The sequence below is a fragment of the Zosterops lateralis genome (assembly GCF_965231275.1).
Source record: "Zosterops lateralis genome assembly, chromosome: 1".
Lineage (NCBI taxonomy): Eukaryota > Metazoa > Chordata > Aves > Passeriformes > Zosteropidae > Zosterops > Zosterops lateralis.
This window is the reverse complement of record NC_139762.1, coordinates 36,386,962-36,407,033: the sequence shown is the minus strand read 5'-3', so window position 1 is coordinate 36,407,033 and position 20,072 is coordinate 36,386,962. Positions and strand designations below refer to the sequence as shown.

At 40.5% G+C, this 20,072-nt stretch overlaps 1 protein-coding gene across 5 annotated transcripts in view; it reads left to right on the top strand.

Annotated features, from left to right (window-relative positions):
• The window catches only part of COLQ (collagen like tail subunit of asymmetric acetylcholinesterase), a 44,744-nt gene that overhangs the window by 21,192 nt on the left and 3,480 nt on the right, over nt 1-20,072 (top strand). Inside the window, exons 6-17 of one of the 5 annotated variants that reach the window (XM_083879268.1) lie at nt 653-679; nt 2,050-2,121; nt 4,502-4,564; nt 5,480-5,506; nt 6,133-6,177; nt 6,906-6,941; nt 7,811-7,891; nt 11,119-11,215; nt 12,863-13,002; nt 15,709-15,828; nt 16,424-16,544; nt 18,734-18,836. In XM_083879268.1, the coding sequence (XP_083735394.1) occupies nt 653-679; nt 2,050-2,121; nt 4,502-4,564; nt 5,480-5,506; nt 6,133-6,177; nt 6,906-6,941; nt 7,811-7,891; nt 11,119-11,215; nt 12,863-13,002; nt 15,709-15,828; nt 16,424-16,544; nt 18,734-18,836 (932 nt within the window). Of the gene's footprint in view, nt 1-652; nt 680-2,049; nt 2,122-4,501; nt 4,565-5,479; nt 5,507-6,132; nt 6,178-6,905; nt 6,942-7,810; nt 7,892-11,118; nt 11,216-12,862; nt 13,003-15,708; nt 15,829-16,423; nt 16,545-18,733; nt 19,099-20,072 lie in introns of those variants that run through there. The other 4 variants (XM_083879264.1, XM_083879265.1, XM_083879266.1 and 1 more) reach the window with 4 other exon arrangements.

Sequence of the window (20,072 nt, the reverse complement as noted above, 5' to 3'; positions counted from 1 at the left end):
GAATGGAGAGTTTAGCTTTAATTTTGAATTTGTAAAGCTATGAATTAGCATGAAGCTATAATTTAAAACTTAGTCTTTCTGTGTTCATTTTCAGCCTTGAAATATATTTTATATCTTCTTGTGGCTGTTTAGAGTATGCTTTGAGAAAGCATCTCAGGTGCAAAAGTCAGCAATCTTACTGACCCAAAGGCCTTTGAGCTCCCTGTCCCTCTGGGAGGGAGGAGCAGAGCTCTCCCATGCAGTGTGAATTGTATAGGAGAGCTCAGGTATTAAAGCTGACCTCTATGTTATGTTATGTTTTCAGATGTGGAAAGATTTGTTCCATAATGATGCCTAAAGAGCCTTATAGCTGAAGATGAGCACCTAATTGTGTGCTTTGTTATACAAGGTGTTGACTGTAGATTAGGGCTGAGAACACAGGAAAGACCAAGGAGCTCTGATACAGTAATTCTTCTTCTTTAACCTCTGTAAACACAGTCGTGAGCACAAAGATATTCACAGTGTTTTGTTTGATGGTATTTGTTTTTTGGGGGAGGGGGTTGTGGGTTTGCTTGTTTGTTTGTTTTTAATAGAAATGCACTGATGCATAGAATTAAGAGACACTGTGCTTCATGTGGTGCCTACAAGACTGACATATTCCTTTCCCTGGCAGGGGGAGATTGGCAGGCCTGGAAGAAAGGTATGAACAAAGGTGCTGTCTCAGAAATTCATCTGATATTTAATAGCAGCTGCCAGACAGGGATGCAGACAAGAGTTCAAGAAAAATGAGATAATGTTGAAGTTGAGCCTGTTTGTGTTTTTGTCACTGGCACCGTGGATGGTACTGGCACTGGCAGAGTGGATGGTAGGGATCTCTGGGTGCAGGGCTGGAGAGCTGCCCCAGCCGGCTTGAATTTGACAAATTCCCTGAATAAAAGCATGGAGAGAAGCCAGAGTGGGACATTACCTGAAGTGTCTGTGTGGACAGGGGAAGCAGATTATAGGAGCTATTATAAAAGGTGTACCAAAACATCCCCAAAGCAAAATCAAACTTTTTACTCCTGCAAAGTCTAAACAAGGCTCAGCCAGACACCCCTGGAGGAAAAGCCATTAATGATTGCCCTTCCAGAGCTCTGGCACCAATGCAATATGCTGACTACAATCCTATGCTTGGTGACATATGAGCCATGATATATTGTCAAAAATATGTGCCCCTACATGTGATGAAACAGAATATGTTATCTCAGTCACTAAGTACATCCATTTAATGTAATTAACTTTAAAGAAGACAGAAATGCAGGATGAAATAAGAGATATGCAAGGGGTGGTCACTAACTAGGAAAAGAAGTACCCTTCTAATAATATACCAAGGATTTTGACACCAGCTACCAATCAGTAATTCAAATAAATATAAAACACATAAACAGAAGAGGTAATTTTCTTTAACCTATTTTAAATGCCCTCCAGTAAACAAAAATATTATTAATGCAGATTAAAGGGTTCCAAACTGCCATGTCTTCAAGAGAGTAACATACCAACCTACAAAAAAGTGCTAAACTTTAAACACTGTACATCAACACTTACTCTTCTGACAAAAACAGGTGGGTTCTGAAAGAGAAGTTGCTTAGGTTGGAAATAAAGCTATACAACTCCTGTTAAAAGCTGTCTGGCCTATGAGAGTTCACTCTTGCCCCTGAACATCATGATGACATTTCTGAGATCATATTGTCAAGCAGTGTAATGCAGTGGAATAGCATTTATCTGCAGCATTTTAAGTGATATTCAAAGAGTGATTTACAGGCAGCAATTAAAACAGAAATAACTGTATATGCATATGTAGTCATTGCTGGTCATATAGTGGTTAATAAGGAGCAATTATAGCTAGCAATTTAGGAGTGTTCAGAATAAAGACCATAGTAACAGGAATTGTTAGTTAAAGATTTGGTGCTGCTCTCAACATAAATTGGATTTGCATGGATATAAGTACACATAGGTGTTTTATGTCTGCAGTAGTGACCTGTGTAGGAATGGTGTTTTATGAATCATTATAATCAATGTTTTCTGTTCAAGGGCAGACCAGGTCCCCCGGGTGTCCCTGGAATGCCAGGACCCATAGGATGGCCTGGACCTGTGGGACCGAAGGTAAGACTAAAATTCACATGGAATGAACAGTTCAACATCACAATCTGAACAAATGAGTTGTCTTGGGAAATCTCTATACAGCTACTTGCAGGAGGCTGGGAAGGTGTAGCAGTGCAAGGATGCTCTGTGCTTGTCCCCTTTCTTACACTGCTCTGCAAAGTCTAGGGTTAGGTTACTCCACCTTCAGTCCAGACCCTGTAGCACTTCTTATGTGGATTAAACGTGTCCAAGGGAAAGGAATGGAATGAAGACTCTCTGATGTCTCACTGGTGTCTCACAATCACACAAATCAGTGTTTCTAAACAGATTGCCATCATTACGACTATTCTTTATGAGGATCCCTTTGCCTGAAGATGTACTGAGCTCCTGTGATCAGAGGGAAAATACCAGGCCAGTATCAAGGGAAAGAGATGATGAACCATAAGAATGGCTGATGACATCTTTGTAGTCCATTCCCATACAAACAAACATTCATTCCTGGTATTTTTATTAACCAACAGCAGAAGAAATGACAGGATGTGCTTTGCTACTGCAAAGTGGCTGCTTCACCTGCATTTGTTATCAAAAAAGCCTCAGGATAGTCATTTATTAAGTACTGCCTTATGCAAAAGGTGTAACAGCTCTTCACATGAGCTGTGGTTTATGGAATTTCATTCCACTGGGACTTCTGAGAAAACTTGCTTTTCTTCAATCCAAGATGCATTAGGCTAAAGGACTGCACACAATGCTGAGTTCAAAACTGCTTTTTCTGGTAAACCTTTGAATCTTCATTTGCTCTATGAAGGTTATGCCCCCACCTCAGAGGATGTGATGCATTAGCTCTTGATACTGCAAGAATAGCAGGAAGTGACTTGTGAATTCAAGCCACATCTGGGAAGCAGACTTTTAAGATCTTCACAGCCATGTTAGATGAAGAACATCATATTATAGTATGTGGGAAGGTAGGCAAGCAGCAAGAGAGTATGTACTTAGAAGAAATCAATGTTCACTTTGAACTGTGAGATGGGAAATGGTTCACCTTACAATCACATTGTGTGCTATAATTTCCCACAGCAGGAGCAGTGAGGGCAGAGAAAAGGTTCAATCAACTCCTTCCTTCACAGTCTTAGTGAACAAAGCGAGCAAAGCAGACAGAAAATTCATACACTCAGTCTTCTCCTTGTAGAAGCATTAGTTTTATTTATGTAGTCTTCCTAATTTTGATTAACCTCCTCTATCTCATTAGTCTAGATTAGTCTATTACTATGCTTTTTCATCACACTCCTAGAATTATCCCTCATATTAGTAGTAATACTTTTCCCTATACTTAAACTGCAAGTCCTGTTTGCTGTTTGATTATTATTCTTCTGCTTTTCTTGTCTCTTCTGATACTGGTCTCCTCTGTTCTTTAGGTAGTTTCACTGTTTCATTTCTTCTGGTCTTTATAAATTTAATTTTCCTGCCTGTCAGTGAAGGCTCCAGTTGAATACAGTGCAGAAGATCTCTGTGGTCACTTCAGCTAGTTGTGTCTCTCTTTCCTTTCTCCCCATCTCTGATCTTCACCAATTTCCAATATTCTTCTTCACCACAGATATTTGCTGCATCCCCATCTTGCTGTAAATCTCCAGTAAGCTGCTATTTCAGGTTTTTTAACTCATATCCACCTCTGTGGATATTTGCCATTTCTTCAGCTGGATCTTGTCTTCTCTTACTTTGACACAGCCTTTCTTCAGTCCTATTTGTCCTGATTCATTCCTTCAAATCTTGTCTGAACTTCTGCAGGGGCAGCAGCCAATGGAAAAATCCTCTCCATTTCTCAGACAGTGAAAGCCAAAGGAGAACAAGAGCCAAATGTATTCAGCTGATAGCACTGCTGCATGTCTGGGGGTCTACTCTGTATTTCACGCTAGATAGAATTAGCTGATGGCAGCCAGAGAAGGGGTTGTAAAGCTTTTTCATGATTTATTGGCTCCAAATGACTGCTCAGTACATGGTGCCTCAGAATTACAATAAAAGCAGCCACTATGCCTCCACAAGTCATGAGGCATGCAGCAAAATGCCTTTCTTTCCTGCAGCTCAATGGAGGTGATGCTGGGTAGAGACAATGCACCTTCATGAAGGAAAGGATGCACTGCTGATGGTGGTTTGCTTGCATGTCCTTTAATAACATCTGGGAAAATTGAAGCAAAAGTTACCCCCACAAGAAAATGCAAATAGAAGAGTAAGATAACATGTGGGGCTCAGGCAGAATACAATTGCAATATAGACTCCTGTCCACAACACTACACCAAGATCGGGCTGAACTATTTGGCATAAAACCTGAACCACTGAACTGTCAGGCATTCAAATATGACCTCATCAGAGAGCCACATTCAATAATTCTCTTTATTGACCCCTTTAGGGTGAAAAGGGAGAGTTGGGTGTGATGGGATTGCCAGGTACAAGAGGACCAATGGGCTCCAAGGTTTGTTAACCAAACTGCATTTTCAGACATTGGTTTCTAACGCTCTGCTGACAGCTACTTCCCTTATGAATTTTCTGGAAAGCATTTATCAAGATATATGTTTTTAATACAGATAAAATATATATTCAACAATAAGCAAGGTTATGTTGTCTGTTTGGGCTTGGCTGTGTTTTTGGCTTTTCATAAAAATGCTTTGGTATATATTTTTGTAATTTATTTTAGAAGCAAACTCAGATATTATTGTATCCCACTAGAAAAATGGAGTTCTTAAGAATATCTGCAGCATTAAATCATGTCTGCAAAGTTTTCCACCCACCTCATGAGACTGTGGAGATCATTTTAATCCCCTACTAGAACTAGGCATATGTACTGACAGTTGAAATAAATTACATGATCAGTTTATTCAAAGAAAGGATTGGAAAGAAGAACTGAACACTTCTGTTTATTCTATGTTTCTTTAAGAGAAACTCAGTTTTATATTAATGATCACACTAGATTACTTGAGTATAACTTAAATATGTTCTGTGAGGGAAAAAACAACAAACAAACAAACGAAACAGAAGAGGAAGATTATTGTTGAAATTGTTTTAGATTATTAATTGTGGCTTATAATGCTTTATTCACTCTCGCTTATATTTTATTTCACTTTTTTCAATTTCAAAGCATAATCAAAACTGCTGGCTTTACCTGGCTTTTTCATAATGGCTTTTGGGCTGAGTTGTCTTGCCTTTAATTCATATTTTGCCATTCTGTTCCAGTGCAATTTTAGGAGCTGTAAATATTCATTTGCCTTTACATGTTGATGCAATTAATTATTTGTGCTTCATTCTTTTTCTTCACTTCAAAGTTTGAAAGTCCGGCTTCTTGGGTGATCTTGAAAGCAAGAGGCATTAAAATATCTATCATTCCCTTTAGGGTTTTCCTGGAACTAGAGGAGAAAAGGTCAGTCTGACAACAAAATAATGTATAATTTAACATTTGGAAACACATTAAAAAAAAAAGTAATTGTAGAAACGAGGTTGAATTTTGATGAAGTCCAAAAGTCCCACTGAGAAATGAAAGCACACATTGAGAAGGAGCACAGTCTTGTGGCTTGGTCTGGGGTGCTGAAGAAATGAGGTTTACACCCTGTATCCTCATGAACAAGTTGCTAAAGTGAAACTCACTACAGGTTCCCCATCTGCAGCATGGGTAAAATAATCCTCCATTGTTGGTCTGGTTTAGTTACCTGACACACGCTTTGGAACTGGGACACTTTGTACTCTAAGATCTTACAGTGAGACCTGAACTGTGGAAAGAAGCCACCTGGGGGGAAAAAAAAATCAAATTTGAAAGTATTATGTCCAGGAAAGCATGTACTTAAAGTAATTATCTGGGGAGAATGAATCCCTTTTCCTACAGTCCTTAGCATCAGTCCTGGTATGATATCAGTAATGAAGCATATCCCTCACTCTAAAATATTACTGTATTCTGTTGACTTCAATATCACATTGTATAGGAAAAATATTTTTTGCTTCTTCATGAAATGGTAGTAAGTAGGCTGTTGTTCCTCTGCTATCTCTCTTCAGGGATCCAGAGGTGACAGAGGCGACAAAGGAGTCAAAGGAGACCCGGTAATTTTCTTTTCTCCACGGCTGTGAATGTGCATCTGAGGATCACTGTGCTTCTGATAGGGAAAAACATAAGGGGAATGGAGGAAAGGAGCCTGAAAACATCTGCCATGGAAGGCAGGAGTGATGAGGGAAAGCAGTGGTCCCATCTGCTGTGAGGGCAGTGGGCCAGCTCTACGTCCATGTTCCCCCAGCCCCATGGGCAGGGGGTTGATGAGTGACAGGAGGATTCTCCTCGAGGTCACCCCAATCCCTCCTGGGCTGTGCAGCCCAGAACCATGGCACCTTCCCAAAATGCCTTCAGCTGGTGAGATGATAATCCCAGGAGGGGAAAAGGGGGAGAGATCCGTGGCTTAGGGGTTCTTTTGACCAAGAAAGGCAAAGCAAGCTGCTTTTGGTGCAAATGGAGAAATGCCGTTCTCAGAGGCAGGTTTTGGGACTTTTCCAGGTAGCAGAGGTACCTGCAGACAAGAGAACAATTAGGATGATTCTGCCAGAGAAACAGAAACTGGCAGCAGAGGATCAGAGGAGTAATGGCACCATACAAGGAGCTTTATAGTAAAATTTTGGTTATAAATCTCTACCTCCTGCATTACCTGCAGTGCTGAGTCAGTGCAGGGGTTTTTGACCAAGAGCCATACATGTCACTTGTTATTTTCCTTCAAAGGAAGGTGCTGCTTTGTCAAAATCACTACACATTTTCTGATTATTTTTCTCCTTTGACTTTGTAGGGAGAAATAGGCTTTCCTGGAATGCTGGGACAAAAAGTAAGTGGGCATGATACGTGGGGGAGTTGTATTAAATGCTGGGACAAGATCAATGAGTGGATTCAGGGACTTCCCAGACCGTGTAAGACATTGAAGTTCTTGCTCGACTCAGTGACCAGCACTGCCTGGACTTGATAAAATTCTTTAGGCTTTTTAGCTTAAGAGAAAACTCAGGTTTAGCTCTTTGGTGTTATTTGTATTTTTTTCCCAGATTGTTTGTTTAGTCATAATCTTCTTCCTGTTTAACCACCCTAATTACTAGGTGTTTATTCACTTGAAACTAATAAATATTTCCTTCTTGATACTCTGAAACAAAATGGCACCACTGTAAATAGCAGTGATAACCCTGACCAGTTTTTACATTATCATTATTCTGTACTTGAAAAACAATCAAAATTCAGGTACTGGCTTATGAAAAACCTAAAGGTGGATAATTTTATGTTATAATCAAATCATGTCTCTGAAATTAGAAAAGGAATTAATAGTTGCTTCTAGAGAGATTAGAAGATGAGTGAATTCACCTTCCTTTCCCTGTTTTCATCATACATGCATCTTAACAGCAAAGCAAGATATTGCAAAGGGGTCAGAGAGCTTTCCCAGCCCTGACCTCTCCAAGTGTCTAAGTGTGTTTCTGACCTCATTTGGCCTCTTCCCGAGAAAAGGATTTTTCAGGGGATGTGGGTAAATTGTATGAGCTTTTTTTTCCACTTTATGTTTGTTTTAAAATATTTTATAATGATTTTGGATTTCTAAGAAAGAAATATTCTAGAGGAATCATGTGAATGAAAACAATGTGCATCTGCTATCTTGTATAAGGAAGGTATAACCATGCACTTACCTCCTGCTTCCTTCCCTCTGCAACCACCAAGGGAGAGATGGGCCCCAAGGGACAGTCTGGAGTACCAGGACACAGAGGACCTATAGGAAGACCTGGAAAACGAGGCAAACAAGTAGGAGCACGGTGTTTCCTCTTGCTGTGACTCGTGGTATTTGTGTGATTGTGTGGTCTAAGCTCTTGTGGCACTGCACTGTGTCACACAGGGAGTAGACAGAAGCTCTGGAAAACCTCACAGGTTTGCAAAGGCTACACAGGAGTTAAAGCCTCATCTTTAGGGCTGGAGTCTTGTCTGCAGCATTCAGCTCCCTGCCCATGCAGTATGGGAAAAGTTGTTTTCATCCTGGATTGGTAATGAACTCATTTAATACAATTTGAGCAGATCTTGAAGGCTTCCTTTGAATCCTAAGCAACACAGAGCTATGGTCTCAGTCCCACCTGACAGCTAGAGAGCTCAAAATTATGCTAGCAGAGCTATATTTTCAGAGTTTCAGGTGAAATGTAAAGACTAAGAATTGTGTGTAAATTGGATACTGACTCTACCAACACAGCATTTCAGTGGTAGGGGCTCAGCTCCAAGTAGTTTATTTGCAGTCTTGTTATGCCCAGCATGCCAAGGAGAGGCACATCCCTGCTTCACTCTTGCCCTGATGAGAGCAGGTGATATCTGAAGTGATAAAGTAGCCAGTGTGGGGAAGAAAGAAGAGTTGAATGTTAGGAAAGAAATAACAGATCCCCAAGTAAGGAAGGTATGAGCAATGTAAGTCCCCTAGATGACCCACAAAAAATATTATTTTGTCCTAGATTTGTACGGTTTTAAAAGCTGGTGTGTGCTCTTTGCTGGTTTTAAGGGGTTTGCGCTTTTTTTTAAAAAAAAAAAAACAAAAAACACCAAAACAACAAACAACTCAGTTCATCTGTCCTGCCTGTGTGCTGTGGAATATCCTTCCATTGCATACGGCAAGAGAAGATGCAGCACTCGCACATCAACTTGTACACCGTGCACTCCTTATTTGAATGTAGACTTTTGTCACCTTACACGGTGGCTTGATAAAAACGTGATGACATAAGCATGTCATAATATAAAGCAACAACCAGTGTGACTAAAGAAATTATAGTCTGGCCCTAGACTGGGGTTCCCAGTCCCAAGGCTCAGTACACAAACCCCTTTCTGGTGCCCTGAAGGCAATCTTAGCATTGATTCAGCATGAAAAAGGCTCTCCTTCTCTGTAACTTGAGAATTTTTTATTTCTTTTCTTCTTTTCTAATCCTTCAAAAAAAGCAGGAGTGGCATTTTAAGGCTCTGTGGGTCTGGCTGCCACCTTTGAGTGCAGTAGCTGTCAGGCAGTTTGTTCAGCTGAGAGGATAGTTTCCACCAGCATGAGGCCATTTCCTGTCTCTTGATCCAGCTGACATGCCTCGATAAAAGCAGCTAAATTAAGCTGGTGTCACTTCCACTTCCATTTCGAGCTATGTCTTGATTAGCTCGCTGACTTCTTCGACTCTCCCTGCCTCTGGGACAGGCTCTTCCTGAAAGGTGGCCAGGAGCTGGGAGTCACAAGTCACAGCCTCAGGGCTGCTGACCAGATGTAACACCCAGAGCGTCATAACTTGGGAACTGACCCCAAGCAAACCCAAGTTTAGGGTTGCAGTCTTGAGAAGGAGGAATGACATTTAGGTAATGCTACTTTGAAAGAAAGGACATAAATACAAATATTATCAATGGGAAAAGCTTCTCCAAATGCCTTGGGCACATGTGAAAGATAAACAAGGCAAAAACATTGAACATCAACCCTTACCATTATTATTTAATCCATCAGTGCTAAGCAGAAGAGCATTAAGCAATCATCCTTCCAAAGCAGGAGACACAGAAAACAGCTTGTTTTCAGTCAGTACACGTCTGACTGGCACTGCCTTGCCTTTGACACTGCCAAATTGCTGTTGTGTAGGGGAAAGAGATTTCTCACAGTCTTCTTTGGGGCTACAAAATCCTGGTCTGCTAGTTCTGTGTTGCATAATGTAAGAAGTAATTAGAGATCAGCATCACTGACATTCACATAAATCCTGAAATATTTTTATGGCTCAGAGCTTACCTAATAGGATTAAACAAAGCAAATATTCAATTAGTTCTTTATAGGCCATGGCAAAATCTCTTCTGAAATGGTGCAAGTGACATTCAAATGTATCCATGGGAAGTAACATATTATATAACAACAAATTTTTCAGCATATATTACTATATATGCTTTACTACTCTTAAATTAGACATGCAACCATTCATGGTATGATTCTGAAAGCACATTAACCTGGAATGACACCATCTTCAAGGAAATAATCTCCTTTGTCATTAAGAGAAAGCTTACATAGTATACATCATTTTTATTATGCTAAATAACATTTGCTGTTACATAAAAATCAAGTCAGCTATTTAAACTTTTAGCTATGTAATACACTTCTGAAATATAAAGCTGAGAAATCCAAGCCTTGGACAGTAAATTAGCAGGAAGGTAAATATAGTTATTTTTAATATGTGTCACCATATTAAATTCAGGAGCAAAAAATGAGAAGGTACCAAACAGTTCTAGATTGAAACTTCCAAATGCCTAAGGGTATGGTTGCACAAACAAGCTGTCATGAGGCAAATTAGGGCTGATTTTAGAGAATATTAGTTATTGCATTTTAACTAATAAATGTGTGTAAGCCCCTCTCCCACAGGTAATTTTGCAGCATTTACTACTTGTTTGGCTGCCAGAAGGACACCATTTCTCAGCATGGTGTTGCTAAACATTAACCTGCACTTGCAAGACCAAGCCCTTGCTTGGCTTGTGATGATTTGTTATCACAGCTATACCCAGGGTGAAAGTCAAGGAGATACAGGAATCTAGGCACCTCAAACATTCTGGAAATAGTGTGAGTGTCAAAGTCATTAGTGAGTTTCTGAAAGGCTGTGCCTCAAGACTGGGAAGTGTCACTGTGGAAGCCCTTGACAACTCCTCAGAGATTTTACCCTTTCTTTCTCAGTGGCACTGACTCCTAGAGAGTTAGCGGGGTTAAAAAGGCATCCTTAAAGAAGAGCTATCAAATCATTGAAGTCAGAGCAGGATGATTCCTGACTCCTCACAGGGCAGATCCCTGTGTCCATTCCCATTTGGATCAGATGTCCTGCCTGGGCATGCCTTTCCACCCAGGAGAGGAGAGCCCTGTTCCCTGGGGTGGGATCCATGAAGCTCATGCTTCTTCTGGAAAATGTCTTGGCTTTCTTTAAGGGGAAGCCAGTGCTGTCTGGAAGAGGTTGTTTGTTACTAATAGCTTAGCCCAGAAATGGATGTCACTTCTCTTCTAGGGACTCAAGGGGGACATTGGACCAGCAGGTGTCATGGGCCCACCTGGCAGGCCTGGTCCTGTTGGCCAGCCAGGCCCCCCTGGACCGTCAGCATTAGGTAAGCACAAAATGAGGAGATGTCCCCCAGAGTGTCCCTGCTCCCCAGCCCCTCCTGACTCATCAGGCACACACAGGCCCCTCTGCACAAACTGATGCAGGGCTTTGTTTGCCTCTCCATCAATGGCAAGGAGAAGATTTCTCCTGAAGGCAAGTCATGCTGTCCTTGTCCATTATAAGGACTCTACATCTTACTTTAAAGCCTACTTTATGGCTTCTGATGTTTCAGATAAAACCAAAACTAAAGCCTATGTGGTCACTGAGGGATTTTTGTAGGTGGGGACAATGAAAAGCCATCTGGCAGCCTTGGAGAGACTTGGTAATCTCCATCATCAAAGGTCTGCTTCTCTAGATATCCTTCCTTACAGTGAAAAACTGTGATTTCTAATCAGCCAGGACATGTTCACCCTCTGTGCAGCTCTGCAAGAGAAAAACGTAAGATAAAATTCAAGTTACAGTGACATTAAGGAAAGAAGGGAAGAGAATGGAAAGGAATAGGAGTCAAGGCAAAAAAATAGCAGTGGAGAAAAACGATCTATATGATTGCTTGAGATCTATGCTCATTGCAATTGTGTGTTGTAGAAATCATGAGGAAAGCCTTGTAATAACATAATTGTACATCCTTAGAGCTGTGCATGCACATGAACCCTGGTCAGCTTGTGGGTCCAAACATGGGCATGAAGGAGAATACATGACCCACAATACACAATATCCTCTTCCATTTTGCTTTCCCTTTCCCTTCCCTTGCTTGCATTAGCAGACAGGAGGTATCTTCTTGTGGTGGTGTAGAAATGGAACATCTGTGAAGCTGGGCACAGCTTCAGAATCTTCATATATCTCATGTCGCTCATTAAGAAACATCTTTGCTTGAGTAAATTAGCTAGAAGCTTTTGGAAGGCAGAATTTTCACTATGCTGATGGGAATGCAGCCAGGACCTTGAGATTACTTTTTCAAGGCTTTATTCCATCCACAGAAAGTTTATGTGTCAGGGTTATTAATCTTTTCCCTCTAGAATATAAATTCTGATCCTGAAAGACATTTCTGTAATGATGCCACTGCTTGCAGTAAGACCATATTGGCTCATAATCTAAATCTGCAGAGCAGTGCATCCTTGCCAAAGTTTGAAAGTCAAAAAGCAGTATTTTTTAAAAATGTTTAATTAAAGCATTAAAAAGCTCCTATATTTTTAGTTATGTTTTTGCTGTATAGAAACCCGTGAAACAGCATTGCTCAAGCTGTTGTACAAAGACACAATGTGTTGTGGACATGTACAGAGACTGACTACAAAACTTCATGTATAGGCACTATAGAATGATCTATGTGTTCATCCTGTCCTGAACTTCTGTAGTTCCAAACAGGCTGACATTTATTCTAACCAAAGGGTCTCTTCCTCTGTAAAACTGGTAGAAAAAATTCAAAAGGTGTCCTGAAATAATATGACTGTGGTAAAAAAAATTGGCACCTTTCCCCTAAAGTACTGGAATTAGTGCCTCCCTTCAGTTCCCAGTGGATTTGATGGGAGATGTGCCTATCTGAAAACTTGGGTAATTGCATATATCCACCTGACCTGTACTTTTCCCACTAAGACTGTGTTTGTGCATTGTGTAGTAACTTCATAACAAGGTGAGTTGGTACTCTGCTTCCTAGGGCAATTTGCAATAGGACCAAAGGGAGAAAGAGGACTTCCAGGGCCTCCAGGGAGATGTCTCTGCAGAACTGCACAGCACATGAGTAACCCATCATATGAGGAATCTGTGTTTGGACACAGCTACACAAAAGTTCCCGCGGTAAGCAGTTTTCTGGGAAGGGAGGTGAGCACCTCTTAAGTGCTTTCATTATGAGAGGTGTTGTACTCACTAATATTTTTTATTTAATAGGAAGATATATAGGCAATGTGTGATTTTTAGTACCCAAAACCTCAGAGATCCAGCTGGTGCAAAACAGTTCAATCTCATAACTTGTGTGATTGATGTGCTGAAATGCAGCTGTTCCAAAACATCAGTAAGGTAGCACATGTTTGGAAATGTTTTTCAGCCTGAGGATGCTCTCTTTCATCTACTACTGTAGATATATAATCTGTCCTTTTTTATTTTATGAAATCAAAATACATTTCAGATTGGTCAGTAAAGTAAGAATCTTTTTTGTTTGAGGTGCTTTTAAGACAGTGATTTCAGAACTGAATATCAGGATCAAGCATTTTTTCACATATGCAATAGAGCTTTCTCCTAAAGCACAGCTTTCTCCCAAAGCCCAGACCCTCAACAACAGGAGCTTCCACAAACTCTGAGAATCAGGAGTCTGGGCTCCAGTCTGCAGACAGACACATTATATAGCTAATTTCCATCTCTAGCCTTAAAAGCATTTTTATGAGCAAATTGGACAAAATACTTTAAAGGATGAAGTTGTGACCTAGTGATTTTTCATTACTGATTTCTTTGGGCTTTGTAACGACTATTTATGTACTTTTCCTTTTGATGGCCCTGCCTTATTATTCTGTGCAGTGTAGCACTTAATCAGCAATGAAGATGCTCCCTTGCTGCTGTAAGCCAGCATAGCTCAGCCACTCCACCCATGCAAGTGGAAATGCTGTGGTGTGTGGTTGTCTCTGAATGTCAATGGGCAACAATTAGCTTTTTTAAAGCCCTACCTGTCACACAGTCAGAAAGCTGTCACAGTGAGTGGAGGGGATACACTCACAACACCATTAAACTGGGTCACTGAGCTCAGCCTTTTTGCACGAGTGTGTTTCAAGTCTTGTCAGCTGTGTCAGCTGCTCACTCATCCCTGGCTGTCTTGCATCAGAAAAAGCTCTCCTGTTGATTCAAAAACATAATAGTGAGAGATGAATGTGCTGAAATAACGGTGCATATCACACCACACTGCATGCAAAAAACCATCATGTACTTTGCATCCTGGAGAACTCATAGGAAAATCTTTAAGGTTCACAATATAATGTATAGGTCTTGTTACCTTCCTTCTCCATCAGGCACAGCTTCATATCAGATCTTAAAAGATAGTAATGATACTGTAAGTATCTAAAACACCATACACTATCACTATGAGCCTCCAGGTGCCATTATGTTGCCAGGAATGTGGGATGGCAAAAAGACAAGGCTTAGCTCTGGAAATGAGGCATTTCCAGAGCAGCATTCCCTGTTTTCCTGCCCACCCCATTTGTTTTACTCCCTCGAGTGTAAAAGAGCACTTTAACTTAAACTAGAGCTTAAACATCACCATTGTTTATTCTGTTCAGATCCCCATGTAGCAGCTTTGATGCTCTGGAAAGCTCTTGTCAGGGTTCTATAGCTGCACATGGCAAAGGTCCAGAGATGGTGCTCCATGCCCTGGCCCTGTGGTCTGTCAAAGCAGCACAATCTCAGTGCCATCACCCATGCACCCAGCAGCTCCTCCAGAGGAGGGCAGAGGCTGGGAAACAAAGTGCTGTTTTTCTGTCATTGGCTTAGATCCATTCCATTTTTTAAGTCTTGTGTAATTTTAAAGACTGATATCTGTAATGGTTTGAGACAACACGGATCTTCTATTGATTTCAAGAGAAACTGGAGCTCTGGGGCTGGGCCCTGAGCTCTTGAACACAATTACAAAATCAGTTCTGTGCTGGCTTCCTATTCCTTTGTTTTCTTTCATTCAAGATAAAGGCATTTTTATTCAATACTTCTTTAATGAAATTGGCCTTTGTCCAGGGTTATGGGAATACTCTGCTATGTAAATATTTCAAGGTAACTTGTTTTTAAAAGAGCCAATTCTGTTTACGCTGGTGAGAATCAGACTCAGACATTAATCTATTTTGCTCAGAAGTACTCCATTTGCTTTTTCTTAATTTAAAAATGGCTTGACTCTTAAAATAATTAAATTGTTTAGGCTTCTGAAGGAAGAGATTATTTCCTAATGCCTCTTACATCCAATTTCAGTGACTGAGACATTAAAGAAATGGGTAAGAGAGTAGCTTGTCCTAATTTTTCCATTTTGAACTAATTTTTTTTCAGTGTAATTGAAGACTTGGCTTTCGACCATAGTATATACATATAAAGAAACATACATTTTAGTGCCAATTAAGTCTAAAGAAAGCACAAAGAAGTAAAAGTTAAGTGAAGGTTGTATTAAGCCATGCATTATTTATTTTGTAGCCACAAACATGCCTCAAAAGTTATAGTCAATCCACAAAAAACACTTATGCCCATTTGGATTTTGCAATTGTTTCAGCATCAATTTGAGCATCAGGAAGTTCTTAGCAGTGATTGTGCACCAGTATTTGTATGATTTTTACCTGAGGATGTGCATTTCTAAATAGGGGCCCAGGAAACACCATTCTTTCCATGGGTGTAAGTTCTCACCTCCTCTCTTTCTAAAAACAACTGAACCTTTTTTCTGTATATTATTTACCTATCTGAAGGTATATATTCCAAACTAGATTCTGTGACAATCCAAAAGATTTCTTGAGAAGGTTACCAATCACCTCTTTTTCTGTGCCCCAGATTTTTGTGGTGAATAATCAAGAAGAATTGAACCGGTTAAACACCGAAAATGCGTTAGCTTTTAGAAGAGATCAGAGGTCTTTGTATTTCAAGGATACCTTTGGATGGCTCCCAGTCCAGGTGAAAATATGACTGTGGTCTCAGAAAACCCGTGAGTGTATGTTTCATTTTGAAATACAGAACCTACTTCTGTACTTAAGGTGTCATACAGAATCAATTAAGCAAATGGGGGGAAAGCTCATTTTTTGAACATTGCCACAACTCTACATACTTCTGTGAATTTTGTTCACAGGAGTCTTAACTACTGAGGAGTTAAGTCAGCAGTGTTGCAGGTTTTGCTAACTTCTCTGTGAACCAGGTTCCACTGGTGAGCAAACTGAAGCAGATTTCAGGGAATTATGGTGGTAAAGAGAGTTTTTATTTAATACAAAATAAGGCAAAACTCACCAGGATAGAAAATTGTAGAACTAAAACCCTGCAAACCAAACTCATGTATTTCCTTATTGTTTCATGGAGCTGAGTCCTGCTGAAATTAACAGCAGAATCCTTCTTGTGTCTACTGGACTTTGGATCAGACTCTGTATAAACCCCCTGACCAACGAATAATGGGACATAAAAACCTGGTTATGGGATCTGCCCCCCAGAGCCCTTCCCCGCTTGCTGCCCAGGCTGCTGCTGGTCTGGTCCAGTAACCACTGTGTGTTTGCCTGGTCAGCTCACCCCTCTGTATCCCGTGGATTATCGCTTTGAGGATGGGGGTACCTGTGGAGACGGGATCGTGCAGGATGGGGAGGAGTGCGACGACGGCAATGCAGTAGTGACTGATGACTGCATAAGTAAGTTACAGCACAGCAGGAGTGGCTTCTTTCTGCAGGGGGAGGTGCATTAATTGTACCACGGGGTACACAGCTGTCTAAATCACACAAGGAGAGCTTGTGTGGTTTGTGGATCAAGTGCAGGCAAAGGGGAAGGGAGGCACAGTGGCCAGAGGGTGAAAACTGAGGCTTTGATGCATGTGGATGGCACACACCAGCATAGGACAGAGGTGAAAACAGTACTACTCATGTGTCCTTGCTGAGTCAGAGCCACTGCATTTCAGGGGGCACAACCAGCAACTGGTTTACACACATACCTTTCCTGGGGGCTGCCAGCTCTCTGTCTAAAAGATGTAGCACAGCTTTGTAATGCAGCACAGCCCTTGGGATAGATGCTGAAGCTGGCAGTTTCTTACAGTAAAATAGATCCTGAGTCCAGAAACACCACTTTGGATTTTGTTATTCACTTGCTTAGGGGAGGTGTTGACCCACTACCTTCACTGTCAGGTTTATGTAACATTTAATTCATGTCTACTCCATCTTCCTTCCATTTCACTGATTGTAGATAGCAAAGAGCATATAAGCATTCAAGCAGCTGTGGCAACTTCACTTCCCCCTCTCAGTTACTTTTACATCTTGAATCCTTTCCTAGAGCACAGCACTATATCATCTCCACATAGTAGGCTTGGTGCTCTGTTGTTCCCAGCAAACATGGGATGCTTCTTCACATTTCAGAACAGTATCACTCAACACTGAAAGATGCAATTTTTGGTTTATATATCCCTCCATTTTTCAGCCTGACTTTGAATATGGGGTGGATGCAGCCATGCCCTATGCGAGTATCTCCATCCACCTGTCCATCACCACCCTACCCCTTATAACTTAGGAACCCTAGCTAACTTCTCAATGACAATAGGAAAGAGATTTCAAAGGCAATTCAGTCTCAGCAGGTCTAGGGAGACATAGAAATAAAAGCCCCACTAAGTTTGCCTAACTGCAGAGTACTCCAGAGAGATGGTAGGATATCTCCTGTTTCCAGACATGAGAAAACAAATTAGAATTTGCAATCAACTGTGGCCAACAACCATGTGGGAAGATAGTGTTCATTAGTTCTTGTGCCTGCAAAATTGTGCACTCTGTGTCTGAGGGCACATTGTGTTCTCTGTGCTGTGCATTGGGCAAAACCTTGCAATGCACAGATTTCTGACACTGATGTGAGCCATCACTGGTTATCTGGAAATGAGCACATTGTCATCATTCTTCTCCTGTAGCTGAACCAAAAGGAAAAGTCTAACCAAATGTTAAAAGAATTTCATTGTAAAAAAGGCTTTTTGGTCTCAGAAGCATCAATTTCTGACAAACACATTCTTGGTGTAATTGATTAATCATTTCTATTTGTAAATAACCCACTTTAGCCTCTTATAAATTCCCTGTTCTTCCCTGAGTGTCTGTTTAATCCTTCGCTTAGCACCAATGGATTCTCCCAGAAGATGTCAAAGCAATTTTAACTAAATGAATTTGTTCATGTTAGAAAATCATTCTCAATATGCTGAAGATCTCAAAATCAAAGTCCAATTGCTAAAATGGCAAACAAACCCACAAATTACTGCAGCCTACATGTCAGTCACCATGAAAAAATGTGACAAGTCCTACTCACGCTCAAGTCAGTAGGAGTCAGCAGTGGGAAAAACATGGTTTTGGCAACCTTTAAATACCTTATTTTTTATAGACAGGCTGCATAATTCTGTTCATATGTGGAAACTCACAGCAGACAAACACAGATATTGCACAGAATCATGTAAAGGTTTAGGTTGGGAATTTCAAACCAGTTAATGACCTAGTATCATTTTTTTAAGATTGTGACTTCCCTGAATCATTTATGTTAACTGTATTTTATATTTCCCTTAACTTGTTTTGATGGTAATTATCTACAGCAATAAGTTTCAAATAAGTGCTGTTGTAATTAGTGATTCCATAGTAATTATTTTTAGTGTTTATCCATTCTTTCCCTTGGTCATTGAAATTAGACTAAAAAAAGTACCTTCTTTGTAGTGAAGAGTACTGCTCCTCCTAAGATGGTCCTTACAGAATGCCTTCCCCAAAATTCCTTGCTTTATACTTAACCTTTAAAAATCTAGTTCCACTTATTTTACCTGTTTCTTTTAGATATCAAGTGCCTGGAAGGTATTTCTGTCTCTATTTTTCACTAGGGTGCCGCCGTGCTTACTGCGGAGATGGCTACAAGCACGAGGGGGTTGAAGACTGTGATGGGATGGATTTTGGATATTTGACATGCAGAACATACCTTCCTGGGTATGTAAGAGGAGGTCTTCACTTTGGTTTGGTGGGTTTTTGGTTGGTTTGTTTGTGTGTTGGGGTGAGGGTTTTTTTGTGTGTGTGTGTTTTTCTTTTCTTTTTTCTCTTTGCCAGCTTTAAAACAGAGGAGTCTCACCCACTTAAACCTTGTTCCACTGGAACCACTGCAAGTAGCAGGGAAGAAAAAGTATATCAAATTATTTCTGTATATCATTGACTTAAAGGGCTAAATCTCATTTCACAGTAAAAAGCACATCCCTCTTACTGTACAAAATGAAGGTCACCTAGACCTATGTTTGCCCATTTCTTGCCAAGATTTCCTAATCTGGTCACATTAATGACCAGCCATAACATAAGAAGAGTAGGAAAGACCATGAGAAGATGATCACACTGCAGGAAAAAAACACAACATCCAAAGCACAGGCTCCTACCGACCTCCTGCTGCCCTTCCCATTAATGGGTTCTCTAAGGGTGTATTTGCTTCTGAATCAACCAGTCATCTGTCAGCTTTTCCAAGGCAGCTTCCTCTGGTCAGCGTTTTGCCTCCAACAGCAGCACCTCTATTTAGCTGTCAGGTATCATTACTGGCTAAGAGGAAATATTTAATTTGCAAATTAAATTATGTGCAGTTCCCTCATCATTCAGGGAACAATAATGTGCTAATTGACAGGAATAAGAAACCACAGGATGTCTTTGTAAATCTAGTGCTGTGCTAATCCTTCCACTGTAATTCTTGGAGCACTTCTGGTATAAGAGATTACTAAAATCCAGACCAGTCAACCTGACAAAACTGAAACATTTTACAGAGATCTCATTTTCAGACAGTGTGGAATTGTTTTCTACTGTGAAAACTATTCCCTTCTAACAGCCTGAAATTTGGTGCCCAAGATAGCACCACAAAAGCTTGAGGAAAATTTTATAAATTTCACTTTGTGTGTATATTCAAGTTGTGAAGAGCAACTGAGATATTTTATTTTTGTGCGTAGTCTCTAAATTATCTGCCAAACTAAAGAAAAAGCTGTGAATCATGAGAAAGTGGGCCGACTATGTGAGCATGACACTCCCATGGGAGTTTTACCCTGAAGTAACCTTTCCTCCAAGAACTCTGCTGCAACTGATTTTCCCCTTTTTTACTCTTTCCAGCCCACAGATCCCTCCTCCTGTTTCACACACCTTCTCTTCAGATTTTATGTTAGTCTGAGAATGTGGGTTATTCTAGGACGTGGTTTTAAA